The sequence below is a fragment of the Stegostoma tigrinum genome, chromosome 13 (genome assembly GCF_030684315.1).
Source record: "Stegostoma tigrinum isolate sSteTig4 chromosome 13, sSteTig4.hap1, whole genome shotgun sequence".
In the NCBI taxonomy this organism is placed as follows: Eukaryota; Metazoa; Chordata; class Chondrichthyes; order Orectolobiformes; family Stegostomatidae; genus Stegostoma; species Stegostoma tigrinum.
The window spans coordinates 27,320,727-27,339,173 of record NC_081366.1 but is presented as its reverse complement, the minus strand read 5'-3'; the positions used below and the strand labels follow the sequence as shown (position 1 = coordinate 27,339,173).

At 39.0% G+C, this 18,447-nt stretch overlaps 1 protein-coding gene and 1 long non-coding RNA gene across 3 annotated transcripts; one reads left to right on the top strand and one right to left on the bottom strand.

The window, feature by feature from the left end:
• Positions 1–250: 250 nt before the first annotated feature.
• Positions 251–5,808, bottom strand: LOC125458570 (uncharacterized). The gene is made up of 3 exons (XR_007248850.2): positions 5,743–5,808; positions 4,768–5,058; positions 251–3,433 (listed from the first exon to the last, which is right to left on the bottom strand). It is a non-coding gene; the product is annotated as an uncharacterized LOC125458570 (long non-coding RNA).
• LOC125458569 (interferon regulatory factor 1-like) lies at positions 4,797–18,077 on the top strand. 2 transcript variants are annotated; one of them, XM_048543974.2, is made up of 10 exons: positions 4,797–4,983; positions 6,485–6,583; positions 7,094–7,193; positions 8,036–8,212; positions 8,297–8,346; positions 8,442–8,577; positions 9,195–9,326; positions 12,463–12,509; positions 13,666–13,837; positions 17,060–18,077. In XM_048543974.2, the coding sequence occupies exons 2-10, from the start codon at positions 6,497–6,499 to the stop codon at positions 17,158–17,160; spliced, it is 1,002 nt and encodes a 333-aa protein (XP_048399931.1). In that variant the 5' UTR covers positions 4,797–4,983; positions 6,485–6,496; the 3' UTR covers positions 17,161–18,077. The 2 variants fall into 2 exon arrangements, with proteins under 2 accessions (XP_048399931.1, XP_048399930.1); XM_048543973.2 differs by having other exon boundaries at positions 4,801–4,983; positions 6,482–6,583.
• Positions 18,078–18,447: the final 370 nt, after the last annotated feature.

Genomic DNA, 18,447 nt, shown 5'->3' with positions numbered 1-18,447 from the left:
TTGCAGCTCTATAAAGCTTTGGTTAGACCGCACTTGGAATACTGCGTCCAGTTCTGGTCGCCGTATTATAGGAAAGATGTGGATGCTTTGGAGAGGGTTCAGAGGAGGTTTACCAGGATGCTGCCTGGACGGGAGGGCTTATCTTATGAAGAGAGGTTGACTGAGCTTGGTCTCTTTTCATTAGAGAAAAGGAGGAGGAGAGGGGACCTAATTGAGGTATACAAGATAATGAGAGGCATAGATAGAGTTGATAGCCAGAGACTATTTCCCAGGGCAGAAATGGCTAGCATGAGGGGTCATAGTTTTAAGCTGGTTGGTGGAAAGTATAGAGGGGATGTCAGAGGCGGGTTCTTTACACAGACAGTTGTGAGCGCATGGAATGCATTGCCAGCAGCAGTTGTGGAAGCAAGGTCATTGGGGTCATTTAAGAGACTGCTGAACATGCATATGGTCACAGAAATTTGAGGGTGCATACATGAGGATCAATGGTCGGCACAACATTGTGGGCTGAAGGGCCTGTTCTGTGCTGTACTGTTCTATGTTCTCTGTTCTGCACTGCTTGCTCGTCAGTGTTTCCTGTTATCACAGATGATCCATCTCACCTAGTCAAACAGGGTATTTTCTTGTGGCGTTGAAGGCAGGCTTGGTCCCTTCCGGCTTTCTAACTCAAGAGATGGATAGCCTCTTCCTGGCAGGAGAAAGTTAACAACAGTCTTTTGAGATGTTCAGAGAACACCTACAAGCCAAGAACACTTCTCCATTGTACTTTAGTATTCTTACTGTGATTCGATCTGCACTGCTCTGTTTGTTCTCGGCTGTCAGATGGCATTTTCAGCCTCATGTTTCTTAAGGATTGTACTGAGATGATGATGGGTAGCATAGTGTGGGATAAGCTCAAGAACACCCATATTCAGTCTCAGGGAAAATCCTGGGTGCTCAGTGCCTTTCTGTGGTTGATGAATGCCACTCTATTTGTAGCTCACAATGGAGCAGGTTAGTGATCATGGCCTGTGAGAAATTGAGGGCTGCAAAAGTAGTGATGAGTCAGGCAGATAAGTGGGAGGTGTGGTGATGTGTGGTTCAATGCTTGAGACAGCAAGAGAAATAGCGTCTTGAAGTAACATGAGCAGTAAGGTTGTAGGTGCTGCAACTACAATGCAACTTAAGAGATACCAGTTTATAAACTGGCTTCCAGAGAATTCTGATATCTTGTATTCCTAACAGGTATATAGCCAATGAATAATAAGGATTCCAGTGATTACATGCCCACAGTCATGATAATGAGCAAGCAGAACAAATATTACATGCAGTTACGGACAACACTGGCATCTGGTGCATGCCTCACCCAATCATATCTTCTGCCTGAATGTTGCATAAGTAGAGCCTTAGGTCAATGTGTAATTAATTATTTGTTCAGTTAAGCATAGAAATTGAAATGCCCTGTCAGTTAAAGTTATAGTTCACATACCATTTTAAAATTATTTCTTATTTCTATTGAAGTGCGTTGTTATCCTCCTGATAGGGACTATTACAATTTAAAGCAAAAATCCAACACACAACAATTAATTGTTAGAACTTAAATCTTTAAACAAATGTTATTATTTGCATAATAAACTATTAGTTGTATAATAAATGAAGGGGTGGCGCAGTGGCTCAGTGGTTAGCACTGCTGCCTCACAGAGCCATAGACCTGGGTTCAATTCCACCCTTGGGCAACTGTCTGTACAGAGTTTGCATATTCTCCCTGTATCTGCATGGGTTTCCTCCTGCAGGCTAGGTGGATTTCCCATGTGAAACTACCCACAGTGTTCAGGGGTGTACGAGATTAGGTGGGTTATAGGGGTTTGGGTCTGGATGCGATGCTCTTGCCGGTACTTGTTGGGCCAAAGAGCCAGTTTCCACACTGTAGCAGATCTGTGATCTATATGGAAATTAAACAAAGCCAGCACTACTAATTTAACATTTTGATTTATAAAGACTTAGGAACTTCACTCTCCTTTAATCTCAAGTGTCTAGCTTACAAAATCTTGATTTATTTTTCCTGGGATCAATCCAAAAGTATTCCATAGCCCTCCAGAGTTCACTTTAAACCTGTTCGGTGTTCAATCCATCCTGAATTTACTGTGTTGGTCATCCATGAGCATTTTCTGTTGCCTTCCCTTAACAGATTTCACAATGTGGATGCATCAATTTCATGTTGAAGTTGCTAGCAAATCCAAATGCCTTCCCCCAGCTTTCCAAGCTGACTCTGCTGTTTTCTGCTATGAGATTGTGTGAGGACCACTGTAGGTTTCTTCTACTAGCTGATTGTCCGAGACAGGTATTGCTGCCTGACATTCAGCTGTTCACCCCTGACAAGGACAGAATCCTAAACCTGACTGCCCCAAGTGGCCAACTGACTGTGGCCAATCCTCTGGATGAATATGAGAAGTTACCGTTGACTCACTGTGCTAGGACACTCTGACTGAAGGCTTTCTCCCTTTACTTGACTAAGGGCAACCATTACAAGTATCCTGGCTTTATGTTTGCACTAAAAGGCAAGGTAAGATCCAAATAAAATGAGCCTGGTCACTCTGGCTCATGGGGGCAAAGTGGTAAAAGGCAAGACATGATGGGGAGGCAATGAAATCCAGGTAGTGTCAAGGTGAGTGAGTGCTAAAAGAGCAAACAACAGCCCCGAATACCTGTCTGATCCAGTCCGTGAGCTGTGTGTCTGTCCCTATATGCACCGTGTCCTTGCAGCTGCCTTTAGAGGCCAGTTTCTGTTGCAGCCTGAAGTGCAGCTTTAAAGTTCAGAAAGTTGATCGGAGAGGTGCTGCAAGAGTCTTGAGAAGTTGGTAAGTGTTAGTTGCCAGTGGCTGTGGATCTGTTGTGTGGATGGCTGTGTCCTGGAGTTTGCCCTGAGACATTATTGCTGGGTCATCAAGACTCCAGCTTGGTGCAGCAAGTGGCACACTGAAGTCACCGGGTATCCAATCTGTCTTTGATATTGATGTCTAGTTTCCATCTAGTTGCAGTGGTAGGATAGGAAACTGCATACTGATGAGGTGAGATTTGCAGTTGCTGCAACTGACCACGAACAACAGTCCCCATTAATAGATACCTTGGTGCCACTTGGTGAGAATCTCACTGAAATATCCAGAGTTCAGTTTGAAAATACTGATGTGCTCCAAAAGCTCCTTAAGAAAGGTCTTGCCAGACTTTGCATAAAATTCAAGAAGTGTGGAGCTGGATGAACACAGCAGGCCCAAGCAGCATCTCAAGAGCATAAAAGCTGACGTCTCGGGCCTAGACCCTTTGCATAAAATTCACCCAAATTTCTCACTGTAGCTTGTGTCATTGCATCATCAGCAAATTTATCAAGCATACATTTGGTTCCTTCAATCAGGAAGTTAATTTTAGGGTAAAACGAAGATCTGCATATGCTGGAAATCTGAAACAAACAAAAACAGAAATTATTGCCAGCAGCATCTTTGAAGAGAAAACAGAGTTAACATTTTGAGTCCAGTGACCCATTTTCAGATTATCTCAGTTCGTTTATGATGCAGAGTGAGTTCAATTCCTGCATCGCCTGAGGCTACCATGAAAGGGTCTCCTTCTCAACTTTTCCCTGGCCTAAGGTGTGATAACCATCAAGTTAAATCTCAACCAGTCATCTCTCTCTAATGGCAGAGTGTCCATGCAGTCTGCTGGGACTATGATGATGTTTAAAATAACTTGTGCAGAGTTGAGGTCTCAATATTAGTGCCAATTGCAGCCCACTTGACTCATTTTGACAACACTTTAACCTCAAAGCTAAATACTATATTCTAAAATGCTTGGATTATGTACTAGATAATTACTTAAAATGTGGACAATGTGACCTCTTGGTATGGGAGATTTGCCAAAGGAGATCTTCAGGTAAATTTGAAAAACTAAAAGTATATACACTTGCAGATCTGTACTACTTTCATCACAGTAAGTCAAACGAAAGTTCTGTTTTATAAGGGCATTTCATGCCATGCAATGCACAGAATTTCATTCTCCTGTAATCCAGGCATGCTACATTAGCTCACCGAATATATTTTTATGTCAATTGTGATTTGCAATTCAAGCCTTACAAATTGTAAAGTTTGGCTCTCACTTAAATCACTTATTTTTACAAATTGTGTCGAGCCTGTAACAAAACATGTTGGTTGAGAATACAAGATTCTATGGCTTTTTATGACAATAACTAATAACATAATACAAATGAGTTCTCAGGAGCAACATGAAACGTTTGGAACGATTAAAAACTCTTCCAAGGGGTGTAGGTAGTGCAATACACCACAGGCATGAAGTAAGAGTGCTACATTGCATTCATTTGGACCCTCTCACATATTCTTTAGCATCTAAATCTCTACATTATAAACTTACCTGATTTTTTTTCAAAAAGATACATTTTTCTACTTGAGTGATACATTTGAAGCTAGACTCGATTTCAAACTCCAGGTGTGTGTAATAATTTGAAAAATGAAGTTTTGTAATTTTTTTGTGAATGTGTATTTTGTACTAAAAGTTGAAATCTGAAATAAAAGCTGCATTAACAGATAGACACAGCAACACTGCATAAACAAGAATTACAGAATTTCGCAAAATTAATATTTCTTTAAGTAATATTGCGAATTATTGCATTATTTCAGCCCTTGTTTATCGATCCTCCCCTGCATGGTGGCGTACTTCCCCCATTCAGTGCAAAGCAATATAAACAGCATGATTTCCCCGAAATGATGAGCGCAGCAGCCTTACCAATGGTGTCGCCGTTAAGTAATTTAGGACAGTTGTCAGGAGCTCTCATTGGTCCACCATTTCTGTCATGGGTGTTGTTGGGAATTCCCGCGTCCTGTTTTGATTTTTAATATAGCGATCAAGCCCTCAAGAACCTCAGATCAACAGAAGAAATCTTGTTGAGCGGTTCTCCGAGAGCTGAGCTCTCCCGAGCTTTGATACCGGCTTTACTCGCAGGTAGTTGTTTTACTGTACGCCGAGCGTTCATGTAACGATTGTTCTTCCTTTGCGTCAGATGCGTTTTAGACACAGCTTTGCAACAACTCGAAAGGTTAAAAACATTTTTGCAATGTAGTGCAAAATCAAAAGAATAATTGTTTAATCAGGCGTATAAAAAAATCTCGGAGTAATAATTTGTTTGGATTAGGCTGCAGTCTATGCAACGGTGTATATTTTTATAAAATTAAAATATTTAGGTCACAATGACAGTAATATACAACATTTTAACAAGGCGAGATTTCAAACAACAATTATTGTGTTGACTTTCTAAACAGAGTACCGTGTACGCGGAAGTAGTCAAGAAAGGGGAGCCCAGAAATCGAGCTTTGTACTTGCGAACTTTTGTGATCATACAGTTGCTCACTTTAAAATGACATTTGCTAATAATTTAGAATTACTTGACAGTTAACTGCTGTCTTCCTTAACAACTACATTACAGTGTAATGTCGGATTGCGGTGCCATTTTAGACATAACTTGCAAAATGTAAGAGGTATTCATCCAAGTAAAGCGTGCACATATGTGTTTTGTGCCTAATACGCGCACCTTCGTAGTTTTGCATGCGACTGGCTTCACGCATTTGAGGTTGGATGAATTATTTTTTACATCAGCCTCAAATTCATACTTTTCATAGGTTGACGATAAGGCCGGAGTCGCTATCAGTGTCTATGTGCAGAGATGCGACACGAGGAAGCGGGAGTTTTTTTTCAATAACTCACCAGATTACATTGCTGGACCCGATTTTCACAGAGCTGGAAGCGCCGCCCTTTCCGTACCCTATCGGCTCATGTTATGTGCAGTCCGCCTAGTGGTTTACTGAGTTTCTACCCGATGGAGTAGCACGTCCACGGATACTCCGTGCACAACGTTAAACTTTCAACTCCTTCAGTTGAAACCCATTGGCAGTAAATGCTTAAAAAGACACAAGCAGTATCACAGTCAAACCTTTAAATTTTATTTTATGTAATTTGGCTCAAATAATACTTTTGAAAATAAAATCCTTGAGAAAAGATCTATCTTTTCTGTACAGAATTTCAACTTCACAGCGCTTTGCTGGTTCTGGTGCCTAATCATATGGTAATGAGAGCTTGGGTCAGTGAGCTTGTATCCAACTCAATAGGACCTTTTAACACAGAACTTAAGGTAGCCATAATGAAAAGTGTGGTTAATTTATCTACTTCCTGATAAGTATTTTGTATAGATTTTATCAGGCTGTTCAGATATGTTATGAGAGACCTCTAAAGTAGGTAGGACTTGTGACTTCTGGACCAAAGAACACTGTCACTATGTCGCGAGACCTAAAATAGCTTTTAATAATTTCCCTTCCAGGCACACTAACCAGTTGTACAATGCCATCGTCTTGACTTACACTCAATTAGCTCAGCATTGACCAGCGATACTTAGGATTTTCTTGGTAATGCTACATTTCAGATCAAAATATTTTGTTTTTTTCCACAGTAGACTTCTAGAAATATGCCTATGACAAGAATGCGTATGAGACCCTGGCTGGAATTACAGATAAATTCCAATGCAATTCCTGGGTTGACTTGGATAAACAAGGCAAGTACATATTGTTTCATTCAGTACAATGTGCAGATGCACAGCTTTGAAAAAAAACTAATATTTCTGCCATTTTTATGTTTTAATCAAAAATGATTAGTTGCAAGTGGAGGCATTTTTCTTCTTACACAGCAAAGTGAACAAACCACAGTAGTTCATCACTTGGAAAATGGTAAAAGTGGTCGGTTTCTGTCAAAGCCTCTCCCAGCCTTTGCCAATGTAACATGTAATCAGGTCATATGTTCCAGACAGTTTGGGTGACCAAAGAACTTTGTAGCACCTGGGACATATAGCACAAAGGGTCAGGCAGTAAAAGTATTTTCACACTCCATAATGCGATTAATGCAAACCATGTTCGATCTGAAGTTTTCAATCAATTGCATCGTAGATTCAATTGCTGTATGAGCATTGGGATAACTTGGCTGGGAAACCATTGTAGTTGTTGGACTGTTGACTTTATATGAAACAATTATTAAGTGATCAAACCAACTTATTCCCTTGAAAATGCAGGAAAGAAAGGTGTTCCAGATTCCATGGAAGCATGCTGCCAGACATGGATGGAGTATGGACACAGATGCAAGCCTTTTCAGAAACTGGGCTATACATACAGGTATGTAATTTGATTTTTGTCTTTGCAATGATACTGAGTGAAGCTGAATTTGTATATGTATTATATTAAATATTCCTAACATAATTTGTGAACTACCAAAATGTTGCATCAAAAATAACCTGACAATATTGCAAGATAATAAAATGTGAGGCTGGATGAACACAGCAGGCCAAGCAGCATTTCAGGAGCACAAAAGCTGACGTTTCGGGCCTAGACCCTTCATCAGAGACACCTGAGATGCTGCTTGGCCTGCTGTGTTCATCCAGCCTCACATTTTATTATCTTGGAATTCTCCAGCATCTGCAGTTCCCATTATCTCTGACAATATTGCCTTCCTTGTAAGTCAGTTCAGTTGAGAACACCTATAAATGTCACAAGGTCATGACCATAACAAAACATAGATAAAAGAAATGATAATTCTTGACATTGACCAAAGCTTGCCTTTAAACTGAAGAATCTAAGTATATTTTATTGAACCTAATTTTGGATGATCCTTTTGCAAGGCATACTTCCTCATCACATCACCTGGATGTCTTGGCTCAGCTTTTCCGCTCTTTTAAAAGACACATCCCATAATATGCTGGTATAATCTGCGGCCTCAAAATGTTTTACATTTTCTGTTGCTACTTTTGTAGGTACATCACATAGTTTCCATTTCCTCAAATTAAAATTGTACTGTATATTGAATGGCAAAAGCATAGCATTACAGATTGAAATTCAAATTACAAATGGAAATTGTCAAGCAGTTTTCATTAAATTGGTAATCCTGATTGTATCTCAATATAAAAATGACCAAACTTGGATGTTTAACATGTATGCATATTCTTCCACTTTCTTTGTAGGAAGGTTTAGACAAGGAATAGATTCACCAGAGCCTAAAACATGGAAAGCCAATTTCCGATGTGCCATGAACTCACTGCCTGATATAGAGGAAGTGAAGGATAAGAGTATCAATAAAGGTTCCAGTGCTATTCGAGTGTACAGAATGCTACCACCTGTTGACAGATCAAAGCAAAAAGGTACTTTCACTCCCCTTTTTTATTATTACATTCTAAAAGTTAAACAGGAACATAGAGTGCTCAGATCTTTTTTTTTCCCAACAGAAAAGAAGTGTAGGTCAACCAAAGATTCCAAAAGCAAGAGTAGAAAGAGGGTATGTCTGTGCAATACTCTGTATAATCTCAATCAGAATGTTTTCAGCCAAATACAGTATTTTATTACAGAAATAATTTACTTGTATCTTTGTAGGAGTTCAAGTCAAAGGTCAAGGTAGAGGTGACAGAACTTGTTACGCCTAAACTACCAGTTGATCACACCACATATACTGCACCCGAACAATCTACTTCACAGGAAATGGTGGTTGACAGCACAGTGAATATAGGAGGTAAGAGCACTGAAAATCTCTTTGTCTAGACATCTTTGCAAAACCACTCAGAACTAGAATGGTTGTTACAGCTAACAAGCTTTTAAGAGAACGTTTGATATTTTGCAATGCAAAGTTTACTTTAACTCTTTAAAACCAAACTAAACATTTTCATATAATGTTTTTGGCACTAGTTTCTACACATTGTACCCAAGTAGCAATTATTGCTATGTAAGCATAGCTAATAAGCAATGGCAGATTACCCAATATGGAATCAAATATCTGTCCTATCGTTTGGTCAGTCTTCCTGAATGTGACCTCCCTTGCAGGACACATCAAGGAATCAAACAGGACTCATAATATTTTTTCTTTAGCTAGAGATTCTGTGTCCAACTGTTGTACAAAGTTTGAATTTCCATTTACGTTGATACAAAATTTCTTAGAAAATTTTTCACTGTTACTTGAAATAACATTGTAACTAAATACTGAAAAACGACATTATGTTGACAAAGATTTGTTAAGTAGTCTGTGCATGTATATAAGAATTTTTTTTCTCAAAATGCAAATAGTATGAGTTTTGAATATGTTAAACACTTGCTTTGTGCTGATCTTGTTTTGTTTGTACCTGTCTGTTACAGAGTTTTCTTCATCAGAATCATGCCCGATTGTTGATTGGTCTATTAATGAAATAGTTGGAGAATCCGAAGATCAGGTAGTCAGCACATGTGACCTGTATCCATTTCAGATCTCTCCCATGCCCTCTCCTGCAGGTTAGTACAAGTTGCTCAAATACAGTTAGTTTCTAAGTTTGCAAATATTTCTGTATCTTGAATGAAACATTAAAGCCATTTGACAATGAACTGCTTTCCTTGGTATTGTTCTGCAGATTCCATAACATCAGAATAAGAGTAAGAGTTGGCCAATTGGTCTCTGAGCCTTTTTCTGCCATTCAGTACCACCGTGTCTGTGTTTCTACCTCAACCACATCTTCCTTCAGCATCTCCCCATCACTCCTAAAATCTAACATTCCACCAACCTGTGTCCTAAAATACTCAACAATTGAGCATTCCTGCTCCCCCACTCTTAGGGCTGACAATGCCGAAGCTCCATAACATCCCGCTGTACAAATCTCTCCCTATCCTTATCCCATATGTTGGAGAAGACTCCCCCCACCCACCACACTCAACCATTCTGAAACTTTAATGCGCCACTGTGAGGGAAACATCCTTCAAGCATCAACCCAGTGCTTTCCAATCCATTTCCCACTGTGATTCCAATTTGAGGCTTTAGAATTGTCACAAAATCTCAATGAATTGTGATGATGATGGAAGGGGAGGGCTGGACGTATTGCTTTGAAGGGGACAGTCTTTAAGGGTGAGAGATCAACTTTTCTAACTTGGTCAGAGCTCTGTAGCAGCCATTGCTACCTCCCACCTCCTGACCCTAAACTTTCAGCTTGCTAACCCACTTGGAGTCTTGATACTCAGTAATCTATCCAACACATGCCCCCATTTATGAAAGTACCACATTTTAATAATGTCACCTGTTTACAGTGGACTTGCTGTGCTTGGTTCAAGGCAAGCACGTTGCTCCAACAAGGTTCTACACAATTGCAGTAAAGTATCCTCACTGAGACTTCCATATGTCTGCACTTTAAGAATTTGCAATGGCAAATTGCAATGTAAAGTCTTCCTAGGACCTCTGGTGTGTAATGTCTGAAATTCACACAGCTGACCACAACCTGAAGATTAATGAGCCAAATTAGTTGAGTCATTTGCTAAAATTTCTCAGCATTGGGCTTAGTGAATCCCAATAGGTCCACTTATCAGGCAGTGCACATGCAGGTCTTGCACCATAAACTCAGATTTATTTATCCATTTAAATTAGTAGGAAGGACTTTGAGTATTTCCTAACAAACTTCCCTTGTTGAAATTTAATGTGAATCTGTTGAAGTTCTACATTGTGTTGTAGAAAATGAAGCTTTGGGGTCACACTGCACTGGTGGTTACCCACTGATACTGTTGTTGGGCAGATGGATTACCAGGTTGTGGACAAGGTGCTGGAAAGTAGGGTTAGAACAAGTTGCCAATTTCTTCATCTGCACAGCCACTTTAGGCTGAATAGCCTCTTTCTGTACTATAACATTTCTGTAGTTTTCTATGGTTCTAAAATGCTTGTAGGTGGCTGTCCTCTCATAAAGGAGTAAATCCCTATCACAAAGAGTACAACTTTTTGTTTTTACTCCCTTCTGGTTTTGCCCTCCGCTGCGATCCAAAATGTAAGCAGCCTATTGGGTCTCCTATATGACAACTGACATTAGCAATTCAGCAGGCCAGGAAGAGATAGTCTGTAGACCCAAAACTTTATAGTATATTTTATTATTCTATTACTACAAACACAAATCTCAGAATAAATTGGCATTTTTGTTTGCTGTTTGCGGTCTTCTGAATGTAACTAAGAAACAAAGGGTCCGTGTAACAACTGGGGACATACTAAACTACTTTATAATCATTCAAGTATCTTTTGATGTGTAGTTGCTGGGTAATGTGTAGTAATACAATAGTTAATTTGCATGCAAGATGCACAATCAGTATTGATATAACCAAAGAATGTGTTTTAGTGCTACTGGTTGGGGAAGAGTATTGACCAGGACACCTCCCTCACTATTCAAATAGTGCTGGAAATACTTTGCATTTAACTGAGAGAGCAGACCATCCTTGACTTTCAGAAAGATGGGACTTTTGGCAGTGCAGCGGCCTCTCAGCACTATATTGGAATGAAAGCCTGGATTAAATGCTCAAGTATCCAGTGTGGCGCTTGAATTTACAATCTTCTGTGACTCATAGATGAAAGTATTTCTGACTCAGTCAAGGATACCTGAATTCTGTTAATGTAAAAAAAAATGTTGAATTATATATAAAGACAAAGCTATATATTAAAATATACTACAAACAGCCATTTATCTTCAAATTGAAGGATACTTGTGCAACAAAGTTATGCAAAATGCAATCTTAAATCCACTTTTAAAAGCTGTGCTCACTTAGGCATCAGCATTCATAGATCTCATCATTCTCAGCACATCTCTGCCTGAAGGCTCGGGTTGTTGACAGATACTATTTATGAGTATAAAATGTGGATGAGAAAAATAAATAAGATACCTACATCATATTTGTTTTTGTATATTTTTGCAAAATGCAAAGTTTGTCAGAAATATTTGCATAGGTAAATGAGGAATTTGATGCATGAAGCTCAGCCTTTTCTAACAATGGAAAATTCTAATGTAGCAGTGCTGTAGTACTTAGACTCCACCAGAAATACAGTCCCACTGTTACATTTTAATAAAGCTTAAAAATAATCCATCACTTATACCCTCACTGTGTAGTTTATTTAATCATTCCAACAGAATCACAATTTTGTAATAGTTTGCTCTGTTTAGGGACTATTTAACATTCTGATTCCTTTGAGAAGATGGAGGTGCTGTTGGAGGGATTTACTTTACTTCATTTTATACTTCAAAATTAGCTTCAGCTTGCAAAAGATTCAATACTCTACGAAAGAGTCACATTTATAGATGCCTTTTAATGCAACGTCACTGTTACAAAACTACAATGAATTAAATTTCAAAAAACCAAGTTACCTTTTTGTCACATTTGATTTGACATTGCATTTTTCTGTTTTGAACTGGCCCAGTAACAGAGAGGTTAACATTTATCATTAGAGCAGTCCAAACTTTAAATTGAGTTTAAAAACCTTGGTTAGGGTGAGCAGGATGAGGTATTTGTATGTAAGCAATCTGTTTGACTTGACAGGAGAGAAGAGGGGAAAGTTTGTTTTCTGTAGCTTGATTTGGGTGTCTGGCAAATCCACTGGTTTGTACTGAATTTGCTTTGTCTCTTTTTTTTATAGCAGCCAGCGCAGCTGACAGCTTTCTGACAACAGATGAAGCTTCTGAAGTAAGTTGAATATACTGAGAAAATTATATATGGGAAGGTCCACGTGATTTCGTACCTGTTTTGTGGCCATTAAATTTAAAAGTAAAATTATGAGTTAAAACCCACCTTTTGTTTGAAGCAATGCTGAGCTTCACATTGTTTTCTCAGATAGTTTCAATTTCTTATATTCCAACCCTTTTTTGGATTGCCATAATTTGTAGCTGAAGGCAGACATTTGCCAGCACTTTGCTATTTCTGGTAAATGTTCTTGATTCCAGAGTCCTGAATATTTCTGATAGATGTGTGTTTCATGATTGGTCACAAATCGTCGCCATGCTTCCCAGAAAATATTTTGGCAAAATGTCCTGCTCGTTACTGATGGCACTTATTTACTTTGTTACCTGGTAAAAGGATGAATCAGTTTGTTGTAAATCTCAAACTCAATTCATTTGAAGTTGTTGTGGCATGAAATTATATTCAATCTGGATATTTTACTTGTTGGGATTCATACAGTAATAATGCTTGTGAAATGGTTTTTGTTAAACCCACTTTAGAAATGCTTGCAGTGAAGATTCCAAATTCAGTTATAAAAATTCTTATGAGTTTGCATTGTCCATTCTTAATGTTGGTATCTTTCCATATACTGTGCGAGGAATACATCTGTAACACCCATATTGCAAGTTTTAGAAGTAGCTTGTCCTTATACTGTTCTGTCAATAGCAGCAGTCCTGGCTAATTTTAGTGATGGTCAGCACATAACACTCACTGCAACAAATGTGATGTCTGCACCAAAACATTGGGGGTAAACAACTTCCATGATGCTATAAATTTGCTGAAGCAAAAAACAGTAATCCCTCCCATTACTGACTAATTTCTGAAATAAAATTGTTGCAGATTCTGATCACTTGTAAGTGCCACATAGCCTTTTAAATTTTCGAAGAATTTCCTTCTGACTCAGTTTGCTTAAAAAGCATGACACTGTGAGCCATAGGGAAAACTTAAGTAATCACAGCTAACTGTAACTTTAAAACTAAAGCTGTAGAGATTTTTACAATTGAGTGCATAGTAAATCCCATGATTGAATAAAAAGAAAATGTTGGTGATACTTGATTCGGATTGAGGATAAAATAATGTGATTAAAGTCTTGATCATGTTTTATTTTAATGTTTTTTTGTAGATCACACAAGAATCCAGTCAATGGGAACACAGCAGCATTGAAGGGAAAGGATACCTCAGTAATGTAATTGGAACAATGCCACTAACTCCTTTCGAGAATAACCTTGTCACAAATGAACAAGAAACAATCTCCCATTTGACATTTCAGGATGCCAATTGGTCAGATTCACCAGGTATAATTTTTTGCATTTTTAGACTTTTGTTCTTATTCAATGTTGTTTTGTTGTATGGGATGTTTGAGACAACTACTACCGAACTTATTGGCCTCAGAATTTTCATTGAGTTGGGAGGGGAAGAAGGAGCATGTCTGGAGACAAAAATCTATGAATCAGAGGAATAGAGATGCCCTAGGAAATGTAATAACTGTTCTATATTATAACTTTTTCTCACCATGCTTCCTGCTAATCAACTGGCCAGATTGATAGAGGATGGGATTTGGAAGAGAGTAAGAAACTAGAAGCAATTGTGAGGCAGAAGTTGGTTGGGACAGCTTGGTAGACAGGAAGGAAAGGTGATGCAGGCTTGTGATCATGGGATTAGGGGTGCAGTGTTTTGCCAATTGTGTTAGAAGATTACCTTGCAAGTCTCTGTCCTTTACTCTCCTGCTGGCCAAAGGACAGAATGGAAAAAAAATGCTCTAAAAATAAACATGAATGAAAGGGAAAAAAAATAAGAGAGGCAACAGCCTGACTAGTGTTTGAGACAGCTCTCTCATTTTTTAAACTTTAATCAGGGAATAGCTTGACATGCTCTTACACATAGAATCATACCTTACAGAACATGTCCCAGACACCACCATCGCCATCCCTGCATTTGTCTTGTCCTAGTGGCAGGACAGACCTCACCAGAGATGGCAGCACAGTGGTATGCAGACAGGAAAGAGTTGAACTGTGAATCATCAATATTGACTCTACACTCCATGAAGTCTCAAGGAATCAGGTCAACCATGGGCAAGGAGAATGCTGACTGATTACTACATACTGCCCATTCTTGGCTGATGAATCAATACTTCTCCATTTTGAATGCCAGCTAAGGATGGCAAAGGTGCAGAATGTTCTTTGGGTGGGAGACTTTAATGTCCATCACTCTGAGTGACTTGGCAGTGCCATTGCTGCAGATCTGCTCAAGACCCGAAGGACACAACTGCTAGACTGGGTCAAGAGGGATCCAACAAAAAGGGAACACATAGCTGACTTTGTCCTCACCAATCCACCACTCAGATGCAATTTCCATGACAGAATTGTTTGGACAGACCATCACACAGTGCGTTTCGATATAAAATCCTGTCCTCACATTGAGAATTCCTCTATCATGCTGGGATTTACTGCCACTATGCTCAATCATCTCTAACCTCATGGCCCAGCGTTGAGCGTGGCTCCAAGGGGCTCTAGCGAAACAACAGTGAATGGTAGCCTGGCAGTTAGAGTCATACCTGGCACAAAGGAAGATGGTTGTGTTTGTTGGACGTCAGTCAGCATAACTCTGGGATATCTTTATAGGAATTCCTCAAAGTAATGCCCTAGGGCTAGCCATCTTTAGCTGCTTCATTCCTCAACCATAGGCCTGGAAGTGCTTGCTGATGATTGCATGATGTTTAGCACTATTCATGCTCAGATACTTAAGAAATCCCTGTCCAATGTAACAAGACCTGGACCTGATCCAGGTTTTAGGTTGACAATTCGCAAGTAATATACGTGTAGAATAAGTGCCAGGCAATGACCATCTCCAACAAGACAGATTTCATCATCACTCCTTGACATCCAATGGCATCACCATAGCTGAAAATCATATTGTCAGTATCTTGGGAAAACCATTGACCAGAAACTGAACTGGACAAGTCATATCAATACAGCAGCTATAACAGCAAGTCAGAGGCTAAACATTCTTCAGAATGTATCTCACCTCCTGGCTTCAAAGCTCCAAAGACAGTTCACTACCTACAATGCTCAAGTCAGGAGTGTAATGGAATACTCCCCCTTGCCTGGATGGGTGCAGCTCCAACAACGCTCAAGATGCACAAGACCACGGCTCCTTAGCTGCTTCTAAATACATGACAGTCTGGAAGGACAACAGCAGCAGATACATGTAAACACCACCACCTACAAGTTGCCCTCCATGTCATGGGTAACACAGCATGGAGCTGGAAGAACACAGCAGGCCAGGCAGCATTTGAGTAACAGGAAAGCTGACATTTTGGGTCGGGACCGTTAAGTCATTTCCGTTCTGACTTGGCAGTATATTGCCGTTTCTTCCGTGTAGCTGAGTCAAAATCCTGGAATTCCCTCCTTAATGGCATTGTGAATGTATGGACCCCAGATGGACTGCAGTGATTCAGGACCACCTTGTTTTGCAATAAATGCTGACCAGGCCAGTGAAATCCACAGTCTATGAATTAATGAATTAACTATAGAATAGCAATCTTTCTGCAGAAAGCAGCTGATTTACCCGGAATGAATAGCAATATTGTTTCTGTGCTGCATATAGAAGATGCCTGTGGTTGAATACATGTATTTACCCGAGGATCTATTTTCTGGTTCCATTCCATTCACCCACGTACTCTTGTTCTCATTACACCTACAGCATTTTTTTATAGCCTTTCTTGTGAAATGCAATCTGATTGATGAGCAAATGAAACAAAATCAAAAAAAGCAGTTCAATGTGTCTTTAGATTAAATGTTTAATCCAGAGCAATAAAACGTTATTCAAAAGCCATGTTTGTTTTATTCATTCGTGGGATGAGGGCATCGCTGGCTAGGCCAGCAGTTATTACCCATCAATAATTATCAATAGGGCAGTTTAGAGTCAGCTACATTGGTGTGGGTCTGGAGTCACATGTAGGCCAGACCTGGAGTCACATGTAGGCCAGACCAAGTAAGGTTGGCAGTTTCCTTCCCTAAAAGGGCATTAGTGAGCAACAGATGGGTTTTTTCTGATAGTCAATAATGCATTTATGCTCATCATTAAACTCTTTAATTCCAGATTTTTATTGAATTCAAATTCAACCATCTCTGTGGCAACCCGGGTCTGTAGAACATTATGTGGATCTCTGGATTAACAGTCTGGCAAAAATCCCACTCCCTGTATTTAGATGGTCATTCCCTCCCCATCTTTTAAATCTGTTAGTTGCTGACAGCTTGGCAAGTGATGGCGCGTTCCTCATTGCTATGTCCATTTGCACCAACTATGATGTGACTAGAACATAACTTCTGATGTCATTAGCAAGGTGAATCTTAAACAAAATCTCTTTGCTTTGGGCCAACCATAGAACTCAGAGGGAAAGAGGATTTAAAAATGCCGTTAAGAGTAGAGTCATAAATGTTTTGTGAATTTCTTGTCATATGCTAAGAATTGGATATCTTGCAAGTCTCATCAGTGGTACTGTTAATTCTTTGCAGGTGGGTTAGAACTCAGGTTTTCAATTGACAGAGGAGTGGACCTTCTGAACTGGGTCGAGTCAGTAAACTGGTCAAATGGATCTCTCATCAGTTGCACTTGAATTGAAGACCGTGATGCAATCGAGCAGTATGCACATGTGTATGAGTTTTGCTTTCTCTCTTGCACATTTTCTTAACAACGAGACTGTTATCACATCAGTAAGATTCTATTGCCACTGAGACATGTGAACAGAATTTTGAAGACATGCTTGTGGTGCCATTTTAAAAGTCTACCTGTTTGAGTCATTGTTGAAGAATGCAAATAATGCCTACCACGAGGAAGCCAATTTCATTGAGGCCAAGAATGCCATTTTGTGATTGAGTATCATTTAACATGTTTGCTGCTATGTGATATCAAGTACTTTTAATTATCCATTTAGTTTTGTCATCATCGGTTGCCTTAACTAATAGGACTTTTTCTAACACACATATACAAAGACTGAAAATGAGAGCAGCAAACTAAAGGTATTTCAGAAACAAATTACATATTGTCAACAAGCATTAGATTTGTCTGCAGTGTGGCATTCACGTGGCAGAGAAACATATTTCTCAGATCTTTTTTGTTTAACTGTATATATGTATTAAAATATGAAAATCTTGTAATCTTGGAAATGTTTGCTTCTCTAATATCGTGACAGGAAATCATCAATTAAAAACACTGAATAAGGAGAACAGCATTACTTAGTATCTATTAATTGCCGTCGCAACCATTTACGCTATGTAAAAATGATGTACATATTATTGTGTTGATAAAGCTTTAGCTAACACTGGAATTGAGTTGCTTTTAAAGTTCTGCTGTAGTTACTCATTTGTGCAGATGACTTACGTAGAATGATACAATATGTAATTTGAGTGTTCTTTACTTATTTCTGTTCCTTGAGAAACATTTTTGTCTGGAAATTTATAATTAACATGCTCAACAATGTTATGTTAAAAAGTCCTAGTTGTGAATATTTGAAAAACTGTATATTTCTAAATAATTTCCATTGTGCATTTAGACTTAAAATATACTTTTGATACATAATAAAAGACAACACAATGCAAGTGTTGACTGTAGATTACGTAAATTAGACTTGAATTCCTTGAAACATGTAAGGCTAAGGGGTGTTTGCTCCAGGCTTTTAGGATTTTGAAAGGAGTTCAGAGAAACTTTATCTGTCGTTAGTGCAAACTGTCACAAGGGGACTTACTCTTAAAATCAGATAGGCCTTTGAGGAATAAAGTTCGGAAAAATCTTGATACGAAATCCAGTAGAAATGTTGCACTGTCTCCTGTAAAAGCAGTAAATGATAGCTTGATTAGTTATTTCAAATCTAGGTTTATGCTAGCCAATTCAGATGGAGCTCAGG

What these genes read in the sequence shown, in the direction of transcription:
- LOC125458569 (XM_048543974.2), top strand. Translation starts at nt 6,497, where the DNA reads ATGCCTATGACAAGAATGCGTATGAGACCCTGGCTGGAATTACAGATA. An exon ending in CAACAGATGAAGCTTCTGAA is followed by an intron (nt 12,510 to 13,665) that starts GTAAGTTGAATA and finishes GTTTTTTTGTAG; the next exon opens with ATCACACAAGAATCCAGTCA. An exon ending in CAATTGGTCAGATTCACCAG is followed by an intron (nt 13,838 to 17,059) that starts GTATAATTTTTT and finishes AATTCTTTGCAG; the next exon opens with GTGGGTTAGAACTCAGGTTT.